This window comes from Squalius cephalus (genome assembly GCF_949319135.1).
Source record: "Squalius cephalus genome assembly, chromosome: 3".
NCBI classification, from domain to species: Eukaryota; Metazoa; Chordata; class Actinopteri; order Cypriniformes; family Leuciscidae; genus Squalius; species Squalius cephalus.
This window is the reverse complement of record NC_137124.1, coordinates 59,790,983-59,815,907: the sequence shown is the minus strand read 5'-3', so window position 1 is coordinate 59,815,907 and position 24,925 is coordinate 59,790,983. Positions and strand designations below refer to the sequence as shown.

The 24,925-nt window shown below is 38.0% G+C and overlaps 1 protein-coding gene across 1 annotated transcript; it reads left to right on the top strand.

Annotated features, from left to right (window-relative positions):
• Positions 1–6,392: 6,392 nt before the first annotated feature.
• Positions 6,393–23,707, top strand: LOC307156488 (B-cadherin-like). The gene is made up of 16 exons (XM_079867881.1): positions 6,393–6,841; positions 6,968–7,082; positions 11,327–11,580; positions 13,700–13,840; positions 13,971–14,126; positions 14,362–14,506; positions 14,608–14,783; positions 14,863–14,991; positions 15,081–15,266; positions 15,348–15,592; positions 16,626–16,771; positions 16,843–17,067; positions 17,182–17,400; positions 17,954–18,084; positions 21,199–21,342; positions 22,571–23,707. The coding sequence occupies exons 1-16, from the start codon at positions 6,791–6,793 to the stop codon at positions 22,775–22,777; spliced, it is 2,670 nt and encodes an 889-aa protein (XP_079724007.1). The 5' UTR covers positions 6,393–6,790; the 3' UTR covers positions 22,778–23,707.
• Positions 23,708–24,925: the final 1,218 nt, after the last annotated feature.

Sequence of the window (24,925 nt, the reverse complement as noted above, 5' to 3'; positions counted from 1 at the left end):
CTGAAGTGTGTTTTCTTTAATTGCTAATGCTCTTTTTACACACAGACTGAACAAAATGAAGCATTGCTTGGTGATTGGTTGAGCTAAACTGGTATTATCTAATAGTGTAGTTAAATTTAACATCTGACAGATATTCAACATAACTCATGTGTGAGACAGTCTAACAGAAGGATGGACAAAACCAGACAAATATCAACTGAGTTCTGCTCATATTTTATTACCATTTTCTAAACTAAGCAAATAAACTGTGATAATGTGAGAAGGTGTCTGAATAAATTTAGGTTTGACTATATATTATTGTGCAGTTTGGGTCTTGAAAAAATCACATTTCACTACCAGATAGATACACTTGAAGCTTATACCTCGAGGATATTATTAAAACACATGACAAGAGATGTCAGCAGCAATTTTGAAACAGAAAGGAGTGACTTGACGTCATAAATTCCCTCCCTGAGAACCGATAATCAGCCTTATATCTTCAGTATCTGCCTTGTGACATCACACCAGTTTCCAGTATTTGGCTGACCTGAACTAAAGTCTCGGCTCAACTTCCTTGTTTTTAAAAGCCCTGTCAGACTGTCTATGTTTGGCAGACTAGTATTGACTCAGGGGGAGGGTGTTTAATCTACATTAAGACAACTACATGCCTCTAGCTATAAGGCTCAGTAGGAGATGGGAGGTCCTCCAATGCATTTCTAAGTAACAAAAGGCCCTTCGCAACACAAGACCAGTCTTGTCCAATGGCTGTGAAACCAAGGTGTTATCAGCTGCTTTCTCTTCCAAATCTGGGAAGACGACGAGTCATGTGCTATACGAACACGACACCGCAAGCATATATGATACCGAAAGTTGTACACGCATAAACATTTCATGGAGCCTAAAAGCCCTTCTTGGATAATGATGGGCTTTTAAGGCTGATGGACGCGAGAGGTCAATCGTTGTGGGAAGCACTGGAAGACACTCGAGCTGGAGTCCATGTTGACAAAGTTTAACAGAGTTCATATACCCATTAACAAATAAGCAACATGCAGTACATTGCACTGGGTAAAAGCTCTCATAATAGCATACAGTTGCATTCGTAATTATAAGCACAGGAAATATTGATCTGACTGGTCATAGTATCGAAGCAGAGCACTTTGAAGTGGGTTGATAGTGTAATGCGGAACTGGTTTCGCATGGCGAGATAAGACACCATCCCCCATATGCTTTTAACGGAGCCTCGCCCAGCTTTAAACACTCGCCAAACATCCACAAACTTGTTTGTTTAACCACATAACACAGCTCAGAGTGCATCCAAAGGTTTCTTCTCAGACAAATCCTATAGTTACGGTTATATTCAAAACTGTTAAAGTGACTACTTGCCGTCTAGGGGAAAGAGTGCGACATGAAAGACTTTGAACGATGATACATTTATTGGCTTCATTTGGGACTTTTGATTCAGGAGCTGACTGGGCCAAAACAGCAAATGAATTTTTAACTTTTGAAGTGTTAAACGATATGAATTCTTGAATATTTGGCACTGATTTTTGATTCAGCTTAGCCAACAGTATATGGGAACCAGACAGCGTTTCATATGGCGGCTGGCAGACAAGAGTACAGGATCTTTTCAAACAAAAACAGTTCAGCGTAATCATTAACTCGGACCTCCACTGCTGGCCTTGTAATGCATTAACCAGTGTAAATGATTTCACACTGAATGCTGTTTACTGTACATAAAAGTACTGCCACAGGCGCTCAGCAAAAACTCTTCTTCACTTGCAATGAATCAGCTCAAAATATAATGGGCTTCCCTTTTGAAAATACTTCTATTTTGCATTGGTGTGATTTAATATCATGAGAAATTTTTATATGTGTTCAGGTCAGGTTAAGATAAACCTTTTTAGAGTAAACTGTACTTCTTTTTACACTGCTCCCTTGTGGGTTAAGTTTAAAAAAGTGAGCCTATGTAAGCTTCAGGTTGCCTACAATGATTGAATGAGTATTATATATATAAAAATAAAAAAATGAGATGGAGCAGTGCAAGTAATCTATTTTGTATGTCAAAAACCTTTATGGATTTAATTAGAAATTTGATGTATAAATGTATTTGTCGGCTGGATAATTCACAGAATGCTATTATTATGCTGTTGTCAAACCCTAGGCAAAGTGTGGTGTGTCATCAATGAGAAAGTATTGGCATGATTGTCTATTTTAAATGTTTTGTGTTGTATGTAATTTTGTGTAGGTTGTTGTATGTTTTCTTTCTAATGGACCATGAGTCTGGAAATAAAGTTGAATTGAACTGAATTATTAATATGCATAAGAATTTGTATGTATTAATCGCTTTTTTATTGCCAATGTGTGAACAGCTTGTAAAGAAAATTAATAAAGGAGACCTTCCCCGAGGTTGTCTATGAAAGCCAGTAGGCAGATTTTTATGAGAAGGTCTCGGGGCATTTTTGCCGGGAAAATCAAAAAGATGTGACGTTTACGCGCGCGAACTTCTCTTCCGTTAGGCTATTATGGCAGATGAAACGAATGTGTTCAGAATAATGTCGAAAGAGCCATTCTCTACTGTAATGTCCATGTGTCATGCAAAGAAAAGAGATTCATTCAAACTATAGTCTCATATATCCCAGATCTTGTTTAAACACAGCATAAAACATTTACAATTATAATTTAATCTCACAATTATGAAAATCTTGCAATTCTGACTTTATTTCTCAGAATTGCGTGATATAAAGTCAGAATTGCGAGATATAAACTCACAATTGCGTGTTATAAAGTTAGAAATGCAAGATATAAACTAGCAATTCTGACATTTTTCTCGCAATCGCAAGTTTATATCTCGCAATTCTGACTTAATAACACACATCTGCGTCTTTATTTCACGCAATTCTGAGATAAAAATAATAATAATCTGAATTCTGAGATAAAAAGTCACAATTACATTTTTTATTTTCTATTCTGTGGTGGAAACAAGCTTCCATAAAGATCTATACAGTCTATAGCTAGTCTCAAATTTATAATCTATTTATCTATCATAACAGTGTAATTTTAATTCACCTCATCTGTCGACATTATGAATCGCAGAGCTGGTTCAGAAATATGATCAGATGCTTTCTGAACTGCTGATTTCTCACTGCTGGCATTTTTGTTGTGTTTATGTTGTTTTTGAAGCTGGCAGCACATATTTACATATTCATCTACGCTCTCAGCAACATTGCCTTCGTTGGGATGTTTGTTAACAGTATCAGTATTTCCATCTTCTTTTTACTTCTAAGCAAAGAATGAAAAAGTAAATGAGTACATCTTGAAACACGTTCAGTCCTACATCTCGTGTGCACGAGTCGCTGGCTGCAGTTCCCTTTACGGCCAGTGGTGTCACTAATAACAAGGGTTTCTGAATTCTCTATATCTTTGAATAATATTATATTTTTGAGAAAATTTTACATTTCAGAATTCAGATGTAGCCGATTCTTTATGAATTTCTACAGGGCCACTGTTTTAAGAAAGAGATGTCCTGTAATGTTATTCTCCCTTCCAAGTGCACTGATTAGCATTTGTAGCAACAGACATTTTAGTTAGTACGTTATGTCTGAACACAGTCAAAACACAACTACACAAATTTAGACCCAATGTCAAGGACTAAAAACTGAAATTATGTATACAGTCAGCAATGATTAAGAGGCGCACACATTAAAATCAAGTAGCAATCCTCGTGATATATTTACAAAACTCATATGTGACCCTGGACCACAAAACCAGTCACATGGGTAATTTTTTTTTTACATTAAGATGTATACATCTCCTGAAAGTTGAATAAATAAGCTTTGTTAGGATAGGACAATATATGTCCGAGATACAATTATTTGAAAATCTGGAAACTGAGGGTGCAAACACATTGAAAGTTGTCCATTTCTGTTCGCGATTCACTCAAAAAAATAAATGTTTTATATATTACGGTAGGAAATTTACAAAATATCTTCATGGAACATGATCTTTACTTAATAGCCTAATGATTTTTGCCATAAAAGAAAAATTTATAATTTTGACCCACACAATTTATTGTTGGCTATTGCCACAGATACACCCGTACGTCATGTGACTGGTTTTGTGATCCAGGGTCATATTTCACTAAAAAAACGAAGATGTGAAGATGCATTTCCAAATAAAAAAGGTTTCTCATGCCCAAAACGATCTCTCTCCGTTGGTTCGGTCTGGGAATGTTATGCAGGCCTTGGTCACATTCTAGAGTATTTCATGTTTTCTCCTGCAATATTTGTCCTCTGGGGCTTATCAGCGACAGATAAGCAGACTCCAAACAAATGATTAACAAAACATGCATTGTCTTCCAAGGTGCTCAGATGAATTTCAAGCCTTTCTCCAAATGCACACTGTGGAAACACATTGATTTGTATTAAGCTTTGATTGACAAGTATATAAAACCTCACAACTACAAACAGTGCTTAGACTAGGGTTGTCGTCATGCTAAAAAGACAGCGAGTCTCTACAAAGACAAAAATTAGAAAGACACATTAAAGCCAACTTCAAAACTGATAGCAATTAGTTCAACAGTTTCCCCAAGGATGAAGAACACAATGTGCTCCTTTGTATGTTTTCTTGTATAAAGGTCAACTGAATAGCATTCATATGTTCGTGTTTTGTGAGAAGATCCAAACTCTCACAGTCAGAGTACAGTTTAGTGACCTAATGTAGGTGAAAAACAGGCCATGAATATTCATCCAGCAAAAAAAATAAAAATTACAAGTAAAAGAAGGGGGTTGGTGTTGCTTGGGGGAACTTAATATCCCGATCCAGTTATTGAACTGAACTGAATCAACATTGAACTGACTCGAGCTGAATAATGGCATTAATGTTTTCTATAGAAGCTTGTTTCCACCACGGAATAAGGGTTATTGTGATGTTTTATCTCCCAATTCTGACTTTATTTTTCCTCGCAATTGCGAGATAAATGTGAGATGTAAACACACAATTGTGTACAAATGTCAGAACTGTGGGCTGACTTTTTTTCTCAAAATGGCAAGGTTTTATTTTATAACTCACAACTGCAAATTTATATCTTGAAATTCTGAGAAAAAAGTCAGAAGTATGAGTTTATATCTCTCACTTCTTTAACTTATAATACGTTTATAAAAAGAAAAGTCAGAATTGTGAGATAAAAAGTTGCAGTTACCTTTTTTTATAGCAGAAAAAGCTTACGTAGTTTTCAGTACAGCTTATAGCTGAATTGAACTTGTTTCATAAAGAAAGAGTTTTACATTACTGAACAGAACTATCAACAATGAAGAATAATGACACTATTGTTTTGCTGTCTGCTTTACAGCAGAATTACACTCATATTTGATCAAATTTGCATGATTAATTCTGCTATTTTCTTGTTTATCATTGTGAAGCTGCTTTGAAAACATTTCTATTGAAGCATTAAAAAAATAAAGGTCACTTGACTTAAATTTGGACACATAACTATACATCCATTTATTAAAGCGAATGATGACAAAAACAACAGATAGTGATATATTTTTTTTTTCCAGAAAGACAATTACAGTGATAATGGAGGAGCCAATATATCTTGTTGTTTACAAAAAGAAAAGAAGAGCACAAAGATAGAACGGATAAATACACTTTCTCCTTGGAAACCATAGGCTTATTTTTATCACGCTCTGTTGCAAACAAAATAGGCCTACTTATGGTTTCATGATCACATTGGAAACTCATGATCAAACTCAACACTAAAGGATAAACTAAAAACGATCTTTGGTGGCCTGAGGCATCCCAAGCTGAACAGAAAGCAAGAAAGAGGCACCCGAAATTAGTTATGGATATCTGGGTAAACCGTTAAATTAATAAATACATTATAGGGTCAGTAATATAATACAAAGCAAGCATTATAGACCATGTTAGAGAGGTCATTATTGAGGCATTGTGTGGGAAGAGGTCTGATGACTCTTGGAAAGTCATAACCATTGTATTGCAAAACTTTGAAGTAAATCATCAGGGTCACAAGAAATACCAATCGAATAAGTAACTAACATGGAAGATGTGCAATATGATTTACTGAAATCTAAGCTATTTTTGCTATTTCTTCACATGACCATATCGTGAATGGGATTCATTGAGAAAATAATGCACTATTTGTATACTGTGAGCAGACGGCACTGACATAGGCTACATGGTGTATTAAGTTTTCATTTTATAGGCATGGTCAATAAACAATTTCTCTTATCAAAACCTAAATGTTCATGTATTTGTTAACAGAAACAGTATATTTTGATTAATGTGGGCTATTAGTTTCAGTAAATCGAGGCTAGTTCTTTCAATCCACCAGTAGATTCATCATCGTTATCAATTTCATCATCAGCAGACAGAGGATGTGTCTAAGGGGATTTTTCAGTGTAAAGCCATGAAAGGAGTTCTTCAGTTCAGCAACACGAGTGAGCAGTTGAACAGATAGTCTTTTAAAGAGTTAATTGTGTGGGATGATATGCAGGATGTTTGAGAAGCGCAGCGTTTCGATATTTCACACGAAGTTCACTAATCCGGGGATTTTCGAACTGTTTTTTTTTTATTTTTACCTGTGTGTCTGCCTCGAATAGCTACCCATATTTGGACATGGTAATTACCGGATGGGCGAGGTCACCTGGCTGCTGACGTCAGAGCAGAAATACCTGCTGGAAACCATTTCCTCAATTTGCTGCTATTGAGAGGTTGGAGAAAACAGCAGCTCTTTACTTAAAAGCCCCGAAAGATTAAAAAGCTGAAGGATTTTGTGTGGATTTTGGCGTGTCGAATGGCTTGTGTGGGGATTGTGCGATTAGGAGTTATAATTTTTCTCTTTCAGGTAAGTTAAGTTTTTTTTTTTTTTCTGGCGTCGAGTTGTGGACCTAAACGGTCGCGCGCCTTCGGACACTAACGGCTTCTGTTTATTATAAAATATTTTATTTGTTGATTTTATTTGTGTAACTAGGTATTCTCATGTGGATATTCGGAGGAGTCGACATGTACACCTGGGTTTGAGTCGGAAACAGTAGTTTTAAAAGTGCACAGAGATCACCTTCACAGGGGGAAAAGACTAGGAAGAGGTAGGTCAATACAAATCTCTTTACAACACTGAAGCGTTTTCAAAATGTTATTAAATATTCAAATATATCGCGAAGTATGCTAATTCAAAAATGCTATGTGTGGTCTATGCTAGCGTCTAAGTTAAATCTGGTCTCACCTCAAGTTTAATTGTTGTGCCTCGAGTTTCGTCAAAAGTCGGTGTGGTCGAACATTGTTTTACAGCACTTATTTAATTCAACCTATTTCTATTCTTTATACCTTAGCCGTTTATTAGATCTAGAGACTTCAACCTCTTAAAGATATTGGCAAGTTTGTACCTTGTTTTTGTTTCCTGGTGTGACAGCAAAGAGTTTTTATTTGTGCAGGTTAAACTGTTGTTTTTCTGTACACTTAGGGTTTAACTCCACAAATGTTGAATTAAATCACATTTTAGTTCTCTCATTTGTCAGGATGTGAGGTGTTTAGTTAAAATCTCTGTATGAAATCTCATGCTTCAGTAAACCTGCAGGTGTTGTGAAATTCAGATGATCTCATCCTGAGTTTCTGTGGGAGTGAAACCAGGAGGAGATCAGGGTCAACAAAACATTTAAGATTTAGCCTATCCCTTTCTTTTTTCCCTTTCAATCATTGAGAAATATAAACCCAGTTATATTTGGTTCTGTCATACCCAGTGCTTTATTAGCCACAGTGTTTATTAAGTGTAAGAATTCCTATTTAATGCATTGAATCAGGTACTTTCCATGAGAGGTGATTCAACTTATCTTAGTTTCGATTTTATGCCCTTATCCCACAAGCATTGTTAATTTAGTCATTTTTCTAGAGCCATTATGTGCGTTAATACAGCATTATTCTGATTTATTCTTTCATATTAACTTTTTTATAACAATAAAAAGGCCTTTTTGTTTGGACATTAACCAGTCTTTGGTTTCATATTGCAATAGATCTGTAAGTTTACCTCTGTTCATCTTGAAAGGACTTTCCTTTTATTGTCCCACTAATGGTGGCTTATTTCTAAGAGCTGATTGGTTTCACCACTTCCGACCTCTAATGGATGCACTATTAGCCATTGCAAAACCTCTGTATAACGATAGTGGTTGTTTAAATGAATTATGCTGTAGTTTTGGGAAAAGGATTGACACAGTAAGCATCATTCTGAAGTTGTTTGGCATAAACTAAAGCATGCATCTAAGCTCTACAACATCCAAACAAACATTGAACGTGAATATTGCAAATTGCAATTTTTTTTTATCAGTGTTTCAGAATTTTTTTTCGTAACACAGGGCTCTAGAGTGCGACCAATTTGGTCGCATATGCGACCAAATTTTGTAAGTGTGCGACTAACATTTTTCCTAGGTCGCACCGGTGCACCTAACGTCCTCGCATCCGCTGCCTCTCCACGAACGTTTGTTGGCGTTTGTTCTCCTTTGACGGAACTCACACTGTTCTCTCACGCGATGCCACAGCGCGCACAACACGACAGCCCTGCTTAATGAGTGACGACTAGGGTGACCACCCGTCCCGCGTAGCGCGTGCGCGCACAGCGTTTGAAGCCCAATTCACGCGTCCCGCAAATTGAGACCGTGTCACGCATAATCTATGCTTGCTCAAAAAAAAGTTGGTCGCTCTATATCCTCGAGCCCCAAGCAGACAAACGAACATTACTTGACATTTCAGCACACTATTGTTGCCACACCCACCCCTCAGTTGAACTGCTGACTAGGTTGTTGTCAACTTTTTCGTTGTTGTCATGACAGCGCACGCACGCACATACCAGACACACTGGGAAGGAAGGAACGTATAGATGCGCGCTTTCCAATTCGAAAAATTCGAGAAAGAGACTGAGTCTGAGAGGCAACGCCATCATCAATTAAAAAGAGAAGGTGTGGGTACAAGAAAGAATGGGGAAATGAATATTTGTGACTGAAAGGTGTTGAGGGGGATACCGAGAGGGCTTTTTGTGACCTTTGCAAAACGTCCTTCTCAATCGGATATGGAGGGGAATACGATGTCAATCGTATATTTTGTTTTAAATACTTTTTTTTTTTTTTACTGTTCCTGTGGTGTTGAGCAACTACAATTCCTGGTAATCCCATAATTTTATATTATAATTTATTTCAAGTAAATAAATTGTAATGATAAATAAATAAAATTAAATAGTAAATCTTAAGTGGAAGTACATCTGTCAATTCATTGAATGTTCAAAATATTATGAGTCTTTATTTAGAAAAAAAAATACACATTGGTTGGCCTATTCATGAGCATACATCAGCAATTACACATTTAGGAGAATAGGGCATTATTAATATACCATGTAAGGTGGTATGTGCTAGAAATGGGTAAACCACTATCAGTGAGTCTGCCAGTGGGGCACCGCCGCGCCAGGCAATGTCCCACATTGTCCCTCAGAAACATACCCCTCGTCCCCCCTTGGGCTTATTAGCAGGTGGTCACCCTAGTGACGACGGAGGACAGAATTAAACATTCAAACGTAGCCTGGTTACACTTAAGGTCTGTTATATTAGTCTGATTTTATTTTAAATTTCGGCTTCCAAAGATTAAAAAAAAATATATATTGAGGTAAAACCATTAAAAACTATCTAACTACGCGCAACTTCTTCCCTTCGCAGCATTACGCTGTCATTTCTCCCTAAAACTCAGAATCAGAATCAGCACGATCGGTGATTGTTGTAAATGCAGTCTAGCTACTGTTGCTAAATTGCGGGACGCGTTTAATAATTGATAGAGCTATTAAAAACACAAAAATCTGCGCAAGAGATGTTGTTCGCATGGCGGCGCGCGCTCCGAAACAGACCGAGACAAGCAAATTATACTTTCGGTTTCATGTGCAGATTGTGCGCGTCTAAACGATCAATTGTACACAAAAGCGTGTCAAAATTACCGGCTTTGAGATTTACTAAAAACAGTTTATGTCTTAAATGGACGTAGTTATGGAAATAGTTGGGAGAATATGGTGCATCAGTAGCCTATTAGATCTGCACCCGGTCTTAAAGGGGCCGCAGTCTAATAAACATGCTGACGATTGCGCCATTACTGCAAATCAAACAACAAGAAAAAAAATCACTCACAGCTCTTGAAAGAATAACTTCAGCTTTAATAAGCATTAATCTATTTATGATCAATTTTACAGTGTTATTTTACATTTTATTACTTTATTAGATTTATTTTTAGACCATGCCTGAACAGTAGTAGGCCTTCCTGAAATTAAAGCACTGTGTAGGCCTATATAAAGTGTATCTTTGTTTAATTGTTTATCTTTTGTTTATCTATTGTTTATCTTTGTTTATTATATATAAAACAAAAAGAACCATAAGAATACAGTTAAAGTACTGTATCGATAAGCAGTATCTGTAAGAGTAGGAATACCGTTAATAATTGTGCTTCAAAAAATAAATACATTTGCCTACACCTTGTTTAAATTCATTTACATAATATATATGAATGTGTATAGAGCGTGATAAAAAGGTGACCTTAAAATTATGGCGTTAAAGGTGATACAGCCGAGGAAAAATTTGGGTGCACCCAAATTTTGTGCTAGTGCACCTAAATAAAAAAGTTAGGCGCACCAGTGCAACCAAGGCAAAAAGTTAGTCTGGAGCCCTGTAACACTTAACTTTACACCCTTATGTATAATGCATTATGAAAGTGTTTTTAATGCAGTAATTCTGCCTTGTAATGCACCTTATAATGCATTGTATGTTCTCATGAATAATTGTAACCACGTTTATAATACACTATACTTTATTGAACGCACCTTTAGAAAGAAACATGCATTAAAACGCATGACAAACGACCAATTTCAGATTCTGCAAATATTATAATGCATTTTAACAATTTGGTTACAATTATCTATGAAACGATATGTAAAAATTCCTTTATAATGTATTATACATAAGGGCTTTAAGTAAAGTGTTACCCTTTTTTTGGTCTCATCCATGAGGCTCTCAAACTCTTTCATGAGACCAGAAATGTATATTATAAAGTGGCTGTTATTACAGTGAATCACTTAAAACTGTGGGTGGTAAAACATGTGGCAACAAGTAGTTTTTGAATGATTAACTGAAAGTGAAGTGAAACAAGTAAAGCTTATGTGGAAATATGACTGGTGTATGTACTGTTACAAGTTTCAGTGTATCAGTTGATACTTTATTACTAAAAAGTTCCTTTTTATATAAAATCACATTGAAGTCACAGCTTGAGTTTGTTCTACCTCTGTCTTAAGTTTATGCACCTTCCCCTCCCTCAGTTCCTTTCACTAGTTGCGATGGAAGAGAAAGAACGATCTTCCAGTCCGCTGACAAGCGGTTTGATGTGGACACGTATGGGACTGTATCGCTGAAGAGACAAGTGACTCTTCATGAAGGCCACAAGGTGTTTTCTGTGGACGCTTGGGACTCCAGTGGCAAGAAGCACACGGTATCTGTCAGAGTTCAGCGTGTCCATCATCATCATCATGAGGACCATCACATGGACACGGCCATGAACATCTCCTCTCCACAGGTACAAACTAGTTCCTTCCAATAACCGCTGTCAGTACAGTACAAGCCTGACCTCTATTGGACACTTCAGTTTTTATGTGTGGCACTTTACTATCACACTTTAAATGGGCCAAATTCTGTATTTTTACAAAGTATTATTAGAGGCCTGTGTTAAATTCATGATTTTCCAATACAATCCTAAAAGATTGAATACAGAGCACTGTTCTATATTCTTAATCCTAAAGGTAATTTAATCTCACAATTACTATTGTTTTGCATCAAGTGCGGTTTACTAATAATAATGCATGTTTATTTCTTGGAGTTAAAAATTTAAGTTCAAATCCACTTAATTTCCTTTTATTAACAACAGTAACATGCAAAAAGCAACAAAAAATGTAACCAGGTCAACGCTTTGATTATATAAGGAGCAAGTATACAAGTTTTACTTGTTTTCTGCGCAATTCAGTTGCAGTTTAAAGGGGTCATGAATTGTGAGTGATAACTTATTGATCTTTTGACATAAGGTCATTGTACTATAAAAATATCCTGTAAGTTGCAGAACTCAACTTCCTCGTTAGTCCAAAAACAGATTTTCTTGAAACCAAGCTCAGAAAATGACTCTTTCTGATTTTGTCATAGTGTGACAAAAGACTGTAGAGCTGCAGTCATCCTTTGTCAACTAAAACAATGGAAACTCAGTTCTTAAACTTTGTTTGCCACAGCTAAGACTTATAAAAGCATATGCGGTACTATACGGTTATCCGGACCATACGTGACACACCGCCGCTCTTGGTTGGTCGTAACCCCAGTGACTGGTAGGTTTAGGGGCGGGGTTTGGTCATCACAGTGTGGTCCGGATAACCGTATAGTACCGCATATGCTAACAGTGTGAAACATTTATGTGCATTACATATGTTTCAACTATGTAAGGAGATTTCAACATCGGGAGTTTTTAAAACCAATTTACATGTGAAATGGCGGGGACATTGAACATTTTAATATGCAAGCAAATTTTAATATGATAGCCAATCATGTCAGTGGGCGTTTACCTCAAGTCTTTAATGTGACTCTTATAAAAAGTGTTCAAAAGATAGGGTCAAACACTGGATAGAAAATGGGTTTACTTCTAAATTAGGATGTTTTTTTGATGTAGTAATCTTGATAACTGTATGTGGACTTTAAAAACACATCTTTAAAGGGGTCATGAGCTGCATTTATATATATATATATATATATATTTTTTTTTATAGAGACTACAGTACAAAAAAGTAGTGCCAAACATATGACATTTATTTCTTGATTTGATATGTTAAAGTAGTTATTTTGTAATGTCTAAATATAAATTCAAAAGCAAAACATGCAAATTTGCCACCGAGTGTTAGTTTTCCTACATCTTGAAACTTTTAGTGCTACAAATGAGGACGATCGTCAAAGGATGAAGACATAATGTTTTTAGTGATCTCATTAAAAATATTTAAATTGGATGATATTTAGAGCTTTGAAGTGCTGTAAAAAGTTGTGAAGCACTTTAAGTCTTTAAGTGCTTCAAGTCCACTCTCAAACAGTTGTAAGAACCCTCAAATTAATAGTGTAAAAACATTTGACTATTTCTGCCACAATACCATGGTTACACTTAGCGTTACTACAATAGTGAGTCTATGGTGATTCGTGGATTGAAAAGCCATCTATAACTTGTTCGTTCATGGCACAATGTTTCTCCTGCTTTTCATGTCAACACTTTTTGATCTGATCTGATTTATTAAACAGAATTCTCTGCTGAAATTGGCCTTTATTGATACTGTGGTGAATTCAAGCACTTTCTCACTGGATCTCCCAGCGCTGTGTACTAAGTGTCACATGATTGAGGTCGGCCCATGAGTAAACCTGTTGTGAACTTTTGTTTATTATTGGTTGATGACTGGTTTCTTTCTGCTTTCACTTCGTTTGTTTCTCGTGCAACTGAAACGGCAGCTTTTATCAGTTGGTAGTGGTACCAGTGTGACCTCTAACAAAGTTGAGTTGCACTGGTGGGAAAATGTTTTGCAAAATGCCACCATTTTGTCGCAGTCTGGAGCCCTGAAATATACGATGTACAGCGAGCCAAGAAACAATTTTGTTCATTGTCATTTACTAAATTTCAGATGGAATCTCCCGCTGATGATCTGGTTCTGAGGTTTCCAAAGTCTTCAACGGGTCTGAAGAGAGCAAAGAGAGGTTGGGTTATTCCTCCATTCTCTTTACTTGAGAATGGCAAAGGTCCTTTCCCACAGAAACTGCACCAGGTGAGAGAAAGTCATGAAGGGAAAGTTCAAAATTATATGGACGAGAGAGGTTTGTCTGTTATTGGCAACTTTTGTTATTGTCTCTTATTAACTTATTCTGTTATTGTATCTTGTTTTTTTCTTTATTTAGATTAAGTCGGACATGGATAAGGAGGCTACTATGCAATACAGGATCACAGGTGAAGGAGCGGATCAGGAGCCTAAGGGGACTTTTCATATAGAAAGATTATCAGGGAATCTGTTTGTGACTCGGCCACTCGACAGAGAAAAAAAAGCTTCATACAGAGTATGTTGATTTTAGGTCTCTAACTTTTAAAATCAGCAGATAGTTCTTGGTGTATTTTTAATGTTCGATTTTTTGCTTTTTTTATTTTTTTATTTTTATTTGTACATCTACTAAAAATAAGTGTTTTCTTAAATTACCCTTGCATATTGATGTCAAAGCTTACAGACATGGACTAAAAGACACAACCTCAGATATTTGTCTCTTAACATGCCTGTATTTCTTCTCCTGTCTTTAGCTTGTAGCTCATGCAAATGGAGTTGATGTGAATATTGCAGAAGCGCCAATGGAAATTATTGTATTTGTGCTGGACGACAATGATAATAAGCCTGTATTTACTCAAAATCCATTCAATGGAAATGTTCCTGAAGCTTCTGAAATAGGTATGTGTATTATGCAGTTTCTTAATGAAATGTTTAGCAGTTTTTTCCCCAAATGGCTCTTCAGTTTCACCGAATCAGTCTTTCTTCTTCTCTCACTGAAGGTCATGAGTTTATGACAGTCACAGCCACTGATGCAGATGATACTGAGAATACTGACAATGGTGTTATCAGTTACTCAATCATCAAGCAAGATCCAGAATTGCCAAAACCAAACCTGTTTACAATCAACTCTGTTACTGGAGGAATTCGTGTGAATGCTTTAGGCTTGGACAAAGAGGTGAGAAATGATGACTGGATCTCACATTGGTGAATGATTTAATGTAAACAAACTCACCTGAAAACATCTTTCTTTTCAGGCATTTTCCAGATATACTGTGTTAATTACGGCTACTGACAGGGCTGGACAAGGTTATGTAACCACTGGCACAGCTGTTATTACTGTGACTGACAGCAATGATAACGCACCTCAGTTTGAGCAAACCATGGTAATATATTTTAATAAATTCAGAACGTTATAATATAAGTGTTACAACTTTATTTGTAATTATTTACACCACACATCTCTTTGTTTTAGCACACTGTATCTGTCCCAGAGAATAAAGCAGGGGCTGAAGTGGCCAGACTTACAGTTACTGATGGAGATGAACCTGGATCTCCTGCCTGGTCAACCAAATATAAGATTATTAGCGGTGACAAGAGTGGGTTTTTCAATGTCAGTACTGGACCCAGCCAGCTAGAGGGCATCATCACCACTGTAAAGGTACTGTGTGTTGCTCATGAGTTTTCACAGGCAATTGGTTATCATGTACCTTTAGTAAAAGATGCTTTCTTTTCCATTCAGCCCCTGGACTTTGAGAAGAACAAGGAATTCATTCTGTCTGTGATTGTTGAGAACGATGATCCATTTGTCGGTTCTTTGCCCACTTCCACTGCCACAGTCACTGTGAATGTAATTGATGTTAATGAGCCTCCAGAGTTTAATCCAAAGGAGAAGGTTATCTTCAAACCTGAAGATTCACCAGTTGGTACTGAATTGGTTACTTATAAAGCCACTGATCCAGACACCGGAAAACCACAGAATATAAAGTAAGAAATGTTGCAAATCATTTTATCCCCTCTGAGTTTCATTCCACTTGAAAATTGACTGCTTTCTCTAGAGCAGTGGTTCTCATCAAGGGGCCGTAAATTGTTTTCAAGAAAAAAAACGCACAGACAGGACATAATTTGGCTACTGATTGCGCTTCAAGCATAATGCACATAAATAAAAACACCACTCTGCATAAAACCCAGCTGGCTCTCCAGAGGTCCGGTTTTACATCGCTGCTATGAATTGCGTTCAGAGATGTAGATGTTTCTTGATGCGAATTCCGACCTTGTGCGGTAAATATTGCATGTTTCCCAACTTCGCTGACTATGCCAGAGACAGGGATAAATACGTCTTTCCTTTGATTAACCCAGGTGCTCAACATGTTGATGGACTGAAACAACAATTCGGCCATTATTTCAGTGAGGATTTCAGTTGATTTGCTTGGGTCAGAGATCCCTTCAGTTGCCCAGGAAAAGGCCTTTCAGTTGATATGGAGAAATTAGTCAAATTAAAGAGTGACACTAGATTGCAACACCTCAATAGCTCTTGCTCTTTGGACTTAATATTCTCAGTTAAATTACTACTAATATTCACCTCAACTTATCTGCAAGGCCGGGTTTTCAAAATTCACTGCCTTGAAAACCAAGTAGCTTACAGACATCGGCTCCATGTGGAGGATGACATAAAGCTTGCACTGTCCAATACTGATCCGCAAATTGCACTTTTTTGTAAAAGTGCCTCATGATGGGGAAGGCTTGGGGGGTTTGTTCCAAAAGGTTGAGAACCTCTGCTCTAGAGATTCAGATCTTTAAGCAAACCAATGTCCACAGACAAATCTGAGAACCCCCTTAGCAACTGTCTACCTATTAATGCATACATCCCTTCTAATGTCAAATCTCTCATACGCAGAATTCAAATCATAGCATGCCTGTATATCCTTTGAACTTCAAATGTTTTTAAACCACCAGGCAAGACTTAAGTTGTTCTTGCTGAACATTTCTAATTTTAACCTGTATGTTTGGTTCCTTCCAGGTATACAATTGGCACTGATCCTGCCGGCTGGCTGAGTGTTACTCCAGACACTGGAGTTATTAAAGTCAGGAGCCTTATGGATAGAGAATCTACCCATGTCAAAGATGGCAAATACAGAGCTACCATTTTGGCCGTGGATGATGATGGTAATTTGTGTTTCCTTTTTTAAGAGGAAAATTATTGCTGGCCTTTTTCTGATGTCTGTGCTTGTGTGCAGGTGAAGCTCCAGCAACTGGCACAGGAACCCTGGTAATTGAATTGGCGGATGTAAATGACAACGCTCCTGTCATCAGTGAAAGGATTATAAAAATATGCAATCGTGGTTCAGCCCCAGTGCTTCTCTCTATAACGGACAAAGATGGACCTCCTTTTGCTGGTCCCTTTAGAGTTGAGACCTACGGAGAAACCAGTAAAAATTGGTCCACCTCGATGAATGACGCATGTGAGCAATTACTAATGTTTTAAAGAAATTAATCTCATTCTTTCATATGTTACACATTGAAATATCTGTCTGTCTTGGTATACATGTCTAACTATTATAATGTTCCCATTTTAGCAACCGCTGTCTTTCTGACACCAAAGTCTACATTGGAGCAGGATGACTACAGTGTTGTCCTGAAAGTTATTGATCAGGGTGGGATGGATCAGGAAAACATCATTCAAGCAAGTGTGTGTGACTGTGAAGGAGAAACATTCCAATGTGCTAACAAACAGATAGCAGGAGTGCCACTAGCTGGAGTTCTGGGAATCCTGGGAGGAATCTTTCTTCTGCTATGTATGTAATTTCTCCCATGCATTTATGAGTGTACATGTAGTTGATCTTCCAAGCTTTTTATGCATACAGAAAGTTCAGTGTTTCCCACAGGATAGAATGTTGTACATTTTAAAGAGAAATTCATCAATCTGATCACTTTGAGATTTCAGAGTCAAGAGCTCCAACTCGTATTCAGTGTGCAGATTAAACAAAGAAAAAGTTCAATAGTGCAAAACACATTTAAATACCTTGTTATTATAAGAAGTTAAAATATATTCAATGGCCGCCACAGTCTAGTCAACGTATGGGAAACACTGTACGTTATACTGCAGAAAAGGTGTCTCATTGCTAGGAATTTTTTCCAAACATATTCACTCTTTGAATTGAACTCCTATAAGATCAATGGCTATCTAATTTTCCTTGACCTCTTTAGAGTCCCTATTCAATCTTTCTTGGTTCATTATTATTGCTGAATCCTTTAGGTTTGCCATGTTAAGTTGTGCTTTTACCACAGTGCTCGCTCTTCTTCTGCTCTTGTTCATGAGGAGGTTAAGTTGTGCTTCTTTTACCACAGTGCTCGCTCTTCTTCTGCTCTTGTTCATGAGAAGGAAAAGTAGTACCAAAAAAGAACCTCTCCTTCCTGAAGATGATACAAGGGACAACATCTATTATTATGATGAGGAAGGCGGTGGAGAAGATGATCAGGTTGGTTTTCATTTGAAATACTATAAGGGGGTTTATCAGTTTTTAATGGTTGAGTTTGTTAATTGGTTCATTGGTACCTGGAAATTGACAGTCAAACTTGCTTTTGAACAAGCAACATGTCTTTTTATAATCACCATATTTTACAGTAAGCATTTGTTAAGCTGTAAGTTAACAGGGTGCCCTCAGAAAGCGCTTATGGGGCCTAATTCAAGGTCTAGTGATTCACTACCTAAATCGCTGTGGTGCTCGCACTAAAACATTAAGGACCCGCAGGGACTCCAATCCTTGTGTGAAAGGAATATTCTATTACATCAAATTAAAGGCCATAACTTGTACCAAGATCTACAAATGGATCAAGCAACGTCTCTTTCAGGAGATCTTAAATTTGGAAATTTTAAATAGGGGAATCGTTAAATAGCTTAATGTAATTGCTTTTTAAACTTCAAAAGGTGATTTCATTGTAAATGAGAGCACTGCACGTTTCAAAGTTATCACGTGGCTTGAGCTCTGAACACAACCAAAGGTTCTTATTAGAGAAAAAAAAGAGGGAAATGGAGGTAGAGACGGGGTGCTGGAGGAATGCTGGAAGAATTTCCTCAAGGACGGCATAGTGACGACCGCTTGTATACACCGATGAGCCAAAACTATGACCACCTGTCTAATATGCTGTTCTTCCGCGTGCTGCCAAAACCGCACCGGCCTGCCAAGGCGTGGACTCCAGTACCTGGCACTAAGACATTAGCAGCAGATCCTTCCGATCTTGTAGGTTGTGAGGTAGAGCCACCATGGGTTGAACTTGTTGGTCCAGCACAGCACAGATGCTCAATTGGATTGATATCTTGGGAATTGAGCACACCTTGAACTCAAACCATTCCTGAACACTGTGGTAGAATGAGACTTCTGCCGAAGGAGGCCTCTTCCACCAGGGAACAGTGTCAGGAAAGGCTGTACCTGGTCTGTAGCAATGTTGTTTAGGTAGGTGGCACGTGTCAAATTTACTTCCACATGAATGGCCGAACCTAGTGTTTCCCAGCAGAACATTGCTCAGATCATCGCTCTATTGGCTTGTTGCCATCCCACAGTGGATCCTGGTGCCATCACTTCCCTAGGTCAACAGCGCACACGTACATATCCTTCCACGTGATGCAATAGGGGACTCAATTGGATTGATCTCTGGGGAATTTGGAGGCCAGGGCAACACCTTGAACTCTTCGTTTATCAAACCATTCCTGAACAATCTGTGGCAGGGGGCCTTATTCTGTTGGAGGCCACTTCAGACCAGGTACAGCCCTTCCTGACAATGTTTAGGTAGTTGGCATGTCAAGTTTACGTCCACATGAATGGCCAGTGTTTCCCAGCAGAGTTTGATGCCATCACGCATTCCTCCCATAACATAACATTTGTGACTTGTACTACAGTAGACCAGTTGGCTCAGACCATTCGGGATAGCATTCGTTGCCCTTGTCCATTGAGCCTTGGGTGCCCAACACCCCGTTTTGCCAGTTTGTCCCTCCTCGGACCACTGGTAAATCCTCCCCACTGCTGACTGAGGGCAACCCACGAGCCTTGCCGTTTTAGACTAACCCAGTCTCCGTGCCATAAACATTTGGCACTTGTCAAAGTTGATCTTTATTTGTTGCCCATTTTTGCCCATGTGGACTTGTTAGGATATGATCAATAATATTTGCTTTGCCTGTGACTGGTCAAAGTTTTGGCTCATCAGTGTAAGCTTGTGATGATTGACAGCACTGAATGATTGGGCTCCTTCCAAGCTTATGTTTGGAACTTCAGTTATACCAGGAGATTGCCTAATTTTGACTCGTCTCTCTTAAGAAAATGTTTAAAGGCTGAAATGTGAGGTTAAGCGTCTTATAAAACTGTCTTTGCTAAAACCTGACCCTGCCCATATGGCCATCTTGACATTGCGTCACACACAATACAAGATCACGTGGTGATAATCGTCTGCTTAAGCCTTGCTCAATCACGATCACTTAACTAGCATTGTTGACCGTAACGAGCTCCGATTTGGCTGTGATCCGGGGTTTTGCTGCAGAGCTTTGAAGTTTAATTGCAACTGTGAAATCCAGCCAAAAGTCATGTAGTGCGTTTGCCTCAAGTCTGACTCAAATTGATGCATGCAATCTATAGCTATGCATTTACTAGAGTTTCTAGAGTATCCCAGAACTTCTGTGATTTAATCTGAATTATTGCAATTAAAAATGATACTGTGTGGTTGAAAAGACTGTTTGTGAAGTTGTTTGATACCTATACATAAATGATCTTAATGATGGTTTAATAGGCATAGGGAATAATTTTCATTTTAAGAATAAGATCATGTGGGTGTTTGAATCGAGATTGCAATATTTTAACGATTAATCGTGCAGCTGTAGTTTGCAGAGCTTCACTCGCAGTGACTTGTCTAATGAATGACGGTACGTTCACACGGGGCTTCAGCGTCAACGCTTGACGGAAGGCGTGGCTGAAGTTTGGCACTACGCCATGGTCATAGCAGCGTCAGCCAATGAAATTTAAAATGTATCCTCAGTTTGCTGCTCTTGAACAGGATGAACGTGATTGGCTGCCGCCTGGCTACTGTATTTGCATAGAGCGATCCTATTGGCTGACGCTTCCGTCTGTGGCGCTTCACTGGCGTTGCTCGCAGCAGAAGTTGAAAAATTCTCAACTTCTGCCGCGAGCAACGGCAGTGAAGCACCGCCGACGGATCCACAATTCCTTTCGGCAACGCTTGACGTCACCCATTCAAAGTCAATGGGAAGCGTTGACGCTGACGCCCCGTGTGAACGTACCGTAAGCATTATAAAAAAATAAATAACATGGTAACCCAGGAGTCAGCAGGAATGCTCTAAGTGTGAATGCTTGATGCATACCTGCGGTTGCAGTTACGCCCCAGACAGCAACATGGTGTCGGCCCACATCCGGTACACATGGTTTCCACACGGCCCAGATGTGGGCCGGATCTGTTGCTGTCTGGTGCTGATGTTAATGTGCTGTAAATGCAAGGTTTATGAAAACGTAATAACATACTGACCAACTGTTTGCTGCTAGTAGTAATTGGTTTTGCTGTACTTAATATCCAACACTCTTTCTGCGCAGGACTTTGATCTGAGCGTACTGCATCGAGGCTTGGACAACAGACCTGACGTGTTCAGAAACGATGTGGCGCCCACTTACATGACGGCACCTCAGTTTAGACCCCGACCCACAAACCCTGATGAGATTGGCGCGTTCATTGATGATGTAAGTGATTTTGTTGCATATTAAACCTCAAGAGAATTTCTGTTAAACCTCAATTAAGATAATTATTTTTAAAGCAAGATTGAAGTATGAGAGATGAACTGATGTATCGGCCTATAATCTGTATCGTCCGATTAAAGCTGTTGTTTTTGCCATTGACCGATTGTTTAAAAACAGCCGATGATCAGTGCCGATTATATTGTCAATCAAAAGAATGTGGAAAAAAGAAACGGATCTGGGTCATTCATAAAATGACGCGTTTACTAGGCACTGTTTACAAAGGTCTTCAAATTGGAGTGATACTGAAACTAAGTTGTTGACAAATCTCTTCATATGCCTTTAGAGGAACAGTTAGCGATGCTGTCATGTATGATTTAAAATAGCCTTCTTTAAGAAAAGGCATTAAAATCCGGTTAATGACATCACAGAGTTTACCAGTATTTTGGAACTGATGTGTGTGTATTAGGGCTGCATAATTAATCGCAATGAAACTGCATGAAATTGACAAAGGCTTCAATTTATTTTAAGCACAGCTTGTCAGTGTAGCGGCTGATTGGTAGTAAATGCTTTTCCATCTGAACACCAGAGGGCGTCACACACACGTGCCAAATATGCCCCTCCATAGAAGTACGATAACACGCATCCTTCCAGGAAATCCCTACAGCGAGCTGTGGCTGAATGAACAGAAGATTGAACCGCTTTGATTAAACATGACTAATAAACACACGACTGACCTATTATGTGTAAGAAGCTCATCTCACAGGAGGAGCTCAACTGTCCTTATGAAGTGAGTTTGGAGGAAAAGCATGATATTAAATGTCTGTTGTTGGACCAGAGGTTCACAAATGCTTCTCATGTTTGTAAAGATGTGTGACGCGTGTTGCCGTTATAAGCGACTCAAACTCGCAGTGCTTTCAGAGTGAGCCGCGTTTACAGAGCCGATCATCAATGACGCGCTGCGCATTAAAAAACATAATCGCAGCCTTTGACAATTTCATAATCTAGATAAGCCAAATCAATTTAAGTGCGATTAACATGGAAATTGTGATTAATCGTGCAGCCCTAGTGTGATTGGTCTGTTACCAGTAAAAAGCCTGAACGCTGTTGCTTGTGTGAACGGCACACCTGTCAAGATTTATAATTTACTGGCTAAGTCGTTCTGGCTATTTTACGGTAGCTTACCGGGATTGCTGTGGGAAAGGGGCTAACGACTCTATTCTTTGTCCGGTAGAATCTGAATGCTGCGGATAACGACCCCACCGCTCCGCCGTACGACTCTCTCCTGGTGTTCGACTATGAAGGAGGCGGCTCAGACGCAGGTTCGCTCAGCTCCCTCAACTCCTCCAGCTCAGGAGGAGACCAGGACTACGACTTCATCAACGACTGGGGCCCTCGCTTCAAGAAGCTGGCAGACATGTATGGAGGAGGAGACGATTAAGACTCTTTTTGTTTTTTTTTGGTCATTTCTCTCTCTACAAGAAGAGATGGTTTAAAAGTGCAAAATATGAGAATTTTTATAGTTCGCTTTATGGTCTGGTGATTTGAATGTTTAAAGTTGGAGCTGGAAAAATAGCACTGTTCACCTGCCAACAAAAAGGAAATGTTCTTAAGTGCTTTCTTTTCATGAGAGCAGTCTAGCAGGAACGTGGCTTTTTTTTTTTTTCTCCCGTAAAAGCATCTCACAATTCAAAAGACATTCAATATTTGTTCGGATTGCTCCGTGGGGAAGAATCTGTAATGCCGCTTAAGATGTTTGTCCAAAATTTGTTTGCCCAGTATATTTTATGAAATGTAACAGTTATGTTTTTACAACTTCTTTGGCATTAAAGATTGATCTAAACTAAAGCATGAATTATACTGTAAATTTACTTTTTTTTTTTTTTTTGAAAGCACTGAATTTTCAAAAACTTTTTGTATGATACATGTCTCTATTTCTGTCCTTTTCCCCTCAGCTGCAATGATATTAATTGCATCATGTATGCTTTTATTTCTTTTATATAGTTATATGGTTTCAGCATTACATTTTTACACTGGTGCTTATTTCCCTTTTTTTTTTTATTAAATTACTTTTACTGTGTTTGTTTCCAAGTGTTCACTCTATAACGCACTTCACACACAACAATATAAAAATTATATATTTTTTTTAAAGTCTGCTTGAAACCATTGCAACCAACTTTAACTTGGTTTGAGAAAGCCAACTTACTGAAATTCGATTTAAACTTACTTCTTCTGACACAAATTCTTTAACTCCTAAATCTTTCAAGCTTGAACCTCCAAACCCAGATCAGACTGTTCTGATTTAGTGTGCTTAATCTTAATCTATTATTGTGGTTTTCCTAAAAATGTAAATTAAAAATCATTAATTTCCCATAGGCTTGCATTGATGGAATAATCAAGTGCGTCAAGACTGTTAAAATTCAAACTCCCAGAAGCCCTTTAAACTCTATCTATAATGTTAATTATGCTAGCAATGTGTTAAAATCTTTTAAGCAACATGTTAACATGCTAATCATGCTAGCAACGTGTTAAATTGTTATAGCAACATACTAGCAATGTGTTAAATCATGCAAGCAACATTTTAAACCATGTTAGCAATGTGCTTATTCAAATTTGAAACATGCTAGCAACATGAAAAAAATGTCCTATCTATCTGAGGTGGGTGCAATTTAGTTAAAGGGATGGTTTGGAGTAATTTCAACCTAGAGTCCTTTGCACCATGACCTCGAGCCAAAAAAGCCTGTAAAAGTCCTGTCAGAAAGCGATACATAAGGATGTAGTGTAACGACATTCCAGGAATGCACTAATATTTTGTTGGTAGTACCAGTTTATAACAATTATTAGTTAACACTAAGTTGTAAACACTTTGGAAAAATTACCCCGAACCATCCCTTTAAATAAGTTTTCCAAATGTCTCATCTCTCTCTCCCCTCCCTAAATAGTCTGATGGAAACTGCAGAGGGACCCAAATCGCAAGTCCCCATCTAGTGAACAGAACCATTCAGAGCTAGAAAAAGTTTTATTGTGTGACTGACTGAAAATATCGGGATGTAGTTTGATGGTTTGTAAAACTTGCAGAAAAATGTACATGAGTGTCAAGGATCACAAATCTGCTGATGCGAAATGTTTAACAATACTGTCAAGAAAACATGAATAACTCACTGCTCTTGATGGTACATTAGCTTTATTTAATAAAATATTATGCTATCTTCATCAAAAATGAAGTCAATAATACATTTTATTAGGCCAACTATGGTATTAGACTACATAGCCTATAATAAAAGATAATGAATTTCAAACCTGAACCAAACATATTTTCATTCAAAGATCAACAGTCTGTCATTAGTCTTAAGTCAACATTAAAATCATGATCTCAAATGTCATTGTGAAAATGACTGCATAAATCAGACCTTTCATGCTATAGCCTAATGCTAATAAGCCTTATGCCAAAATTATTATTACAACTAAATTGTCGGTCATTAAATAAGAAAACTAAATATTTGTGTAGATGATTTGCTTTGTGTAACCTACATCAGACATTAGGCCGAAGTATTTTTTTGCACACAGTGCCGCGACCAATCAATCACTC